The 2,864-nt window shown below is 39.7% G+C and overlaps 1 protein-coding gene across 1 annotated transcript; it reads left to right on the forward strand.

Annotated features, from left to right (window-relative positions):
- Positions 1–1,850: 1,850 nt before the first annotated feature.
- Positions 1,851–2,864, forward strand: LOC118547779 (olfactory receptor 13C7-like). Its single transcript, XM_036111428.2, has one exon. The coding sequence runs from the start codon at positions 1,851–1,853 to the stop codon at positions 2,862–2,864; it is 1,014 nt and encodes a 337-aa protein (XP_035967321.2).

Raw genomic sequence — 2,864 nt, forward strand, 5'->3', positions numbered from 1 at the left:
CATATAAACATTGTATTATGCTGATTAATATGTCTCACCATTATAAGCTAGAGTTGTCATAGAAAGCATGACCTGTTGGCAAATGACTATCACAGAGAAAAACAGCAAACTCTATACCAGAAACACAGCCTTGTTTAGAAACACTAAGTAGAAACTCATCCATTGGATCAATTCTTTTCTTTTCCTCTAGGGATATTTTTTTACAGATGTATTTATTTATTTGAGAAAAAGAGAACGTGGGTGGAGAGGGACAAAGGGAGAAGGAGAGAGAGAATCTTAAGCAGATTTCCCGCTGAGCAGGGAACCGACGATGTGGGGCTCAATCCCACAACCCTGAGATCATGACCTGAGCCGAAATCAAGAGTCTGACACTTAACCAACTGAGCCACCTAGGTGCCACCCTCTAGGGATATTTTAAAGTTTGTCAGAATACCTTGGGAATGAAAAGGTGTTTTCAAAATTATGTTCTTTGATTTATTTACTATAAAAAAGAAGGTCATCTAGTAATATCTACTCCTTAAATTTTTCAAATTAAAGTTATTTGCTCCATGCTCTATGATGCACAACTCAGATGACTGAGCTGACCTCAAATTCCTTTTCTGGAACATATTGACCCTAATTGCAAATTTAACAAATGGAAGAGAAATGACTTTAATATGGACAGAAATAAAAAAGCAGGTTCTTTTGTATGCAAATTGGTTGCTTGTATATCTAAAATCTAAGAACACAAAACTGACTGCAAAACTGACTCACACAGATATCTCAACTCCAAATCCCAGAAAGTGTTCAGTTTTTCATTTTCTACTATTCAGTTAGTCCTATATACAATGGAAGCACTAGTGACACTCTGCAATAGTATTGGAGAGAGATGGTCTAAAAGGACTAGCTATTCGTGTGGGTTCTCTAGTCAGCAGCAGCAGCATCTGGGAACATGTTAATAAATTCAGATCTTAGAATCTGCTTCAGACCCACTGATTCAGAATCCTTTACAAAGATTCCCCACGCGATTCATCTATATACTAAAATTTAGAGGCACTCCACTGGATAGGTGGTTTACTTCCACATTGCACATTAGAATCATCTGGAGAACATTATTTTTTTTTTAAGATTTTATTTATTTACTTGAGAGAGAAAGCACGAGAGAGAGAGCACAAGCAGGGGGTGCGGCAGAGGGAGCCAGAGGGAGAAGCAGGCTCCCTGCTGAGCGGGGAGCCCGACGCGAGGCTTGATCCCAGGAGCCCGGGATCATGACCTGAGCTGAAGACAGACGCTTAACCAACCGAGCCACCCAGGCGCCCCTCTGGAGAACATTATTTGAAAAGATGTCTGATTCCCACTCCTTAGACAATTTACATAATTTAGAGAGGGCAATAGCCTGTTGTTTAAAAAGAGCAGGTGATGTAAAGTCAGAAAATGCAGATTTGAATAGTGGCTCACTCGTGTTTTTATATACATTTTACCTCTATGAATTTCACTTCCCTCAGATAATTATAGTGATGATAAAATGAGTAATATGTGTGAACATATTTATAAATTATAAAGCCTTAAACCAATGATATTGTTAATGATTGTCATGAAATAAAATCAAATACACAGATATTTTTTAACAGATTAGGCACAGCCTCTCCACAATAATGATATTCAAAGTGGGATCTGTGGGTCCAATGAATTGGAAATAACAGATGTTTGTTAAAAATGCAAATAGTTCTTCCCTGCCTCAGAACTGTGTATCACAATCTCAGGAAATGGAAAAGAAGAGAAATTCAAAAAGCTAAACTGACAGCTGCTACCAGCACTCCACTGGTGCTGACACGCTTGGCTGCCCCTCCTCCAATGATCCCTTACTGCATATGGGAATATGTACAGACTTGTTAAACTCACATGCACTTTTCTCTTCTGGATCACTCCAGGTACAAAACAGTAAAGTGGACAGGATGAATTGGACTGACATTGAGTTCGTTCTGCAGGGACTTTCTGAGTACCCAAGAGTGGAAAAACTCCTTTTTGTGATGTGCTTGATGATGTACCTGGTGATCCTGCTGGGAAACAGCACCTTGATCATCCTAACTCTTCTGGATTCCTGCCTCCATACGCCCATGTACTTCTTCCTTGGTAACCTTTCCTTCCTAGACATTTGGTACACATCCTCCTTTATCCCCTCAATGTTGATACACTTCCTATCACAGAAAAAAACCATCTCCTTCACTAGATGTGTTGTTCAGATGTCTGTCTCCTACACTATGGGGTCCACAGAGTGTGTGCTCCTAGCAGTGATGGCATATGACCGTTATGTGGCCATCTGTAACCCTCTGAGATACTCCATCATCATCAGCAAGGCACTTTGTATTCAGATGGCAGCTCTCTCCTGGGGATTGGGCTTTCTCAATTCACTGACAGAAACTATTCTTGCAATACGGTTGCCCTTCTGTGGAAAAAATGTCATTAATCACTTTGCTTGTGAAATACTGGCCTTTGTCAAGCTGGCTTGTACAGATATTTCCTTGAATGAGATTACTATAATGTTGGGCAATGTAATATTTTTGTTTTCTCCATTACTGTTAATTTGTATATCCTACATTTTCATCCTTTCTACTGTACTAAGAATCAATTCAGCAGAAGGAAGAAAAAAGGCCTTTTCTACCTGCTCAGCTCACTTAACAGTAGTGACCGTGTTTTATGGGACAATCCTCTTCATGTATATGAAGCCAAAGTCCAAAGACTCTGCTTTTAACAAATTGATTGCTCTGTTCTATGGAGTAGTCACTCCCATGCTCAATCCTATCATCTATAGCCTGAGAAATACAGAAGTGCATGGAGCTATGAGGAAATTGATGACTAGACAGTGGTTCTGGAGGAAAGGATGA

This window comes from Halichoerus grypus, chromosome 14 (genome assembly GCF_964656455.1).
Source record: "Halichoerus grypus chromosome 14, mHalGry1.hap1.1, whole genome shotgun sequence".
NCBI classification, from domain to species: Eukaryota; Metazoa; Chordata; class Mammalia; order Carnivora; family Phocidae; genus Halichoerus; species Halichoerus grypus.

Bases quoted from the DNA above. Each gene is read 5' to 3' on its own strand.
- LOC118547779 (XM_036111428.2), top strand. From the start codon at position 1,851: ATGGGAATATGTACAGACTTGTTAAACTCACATGCACTTTTCTCTTCT.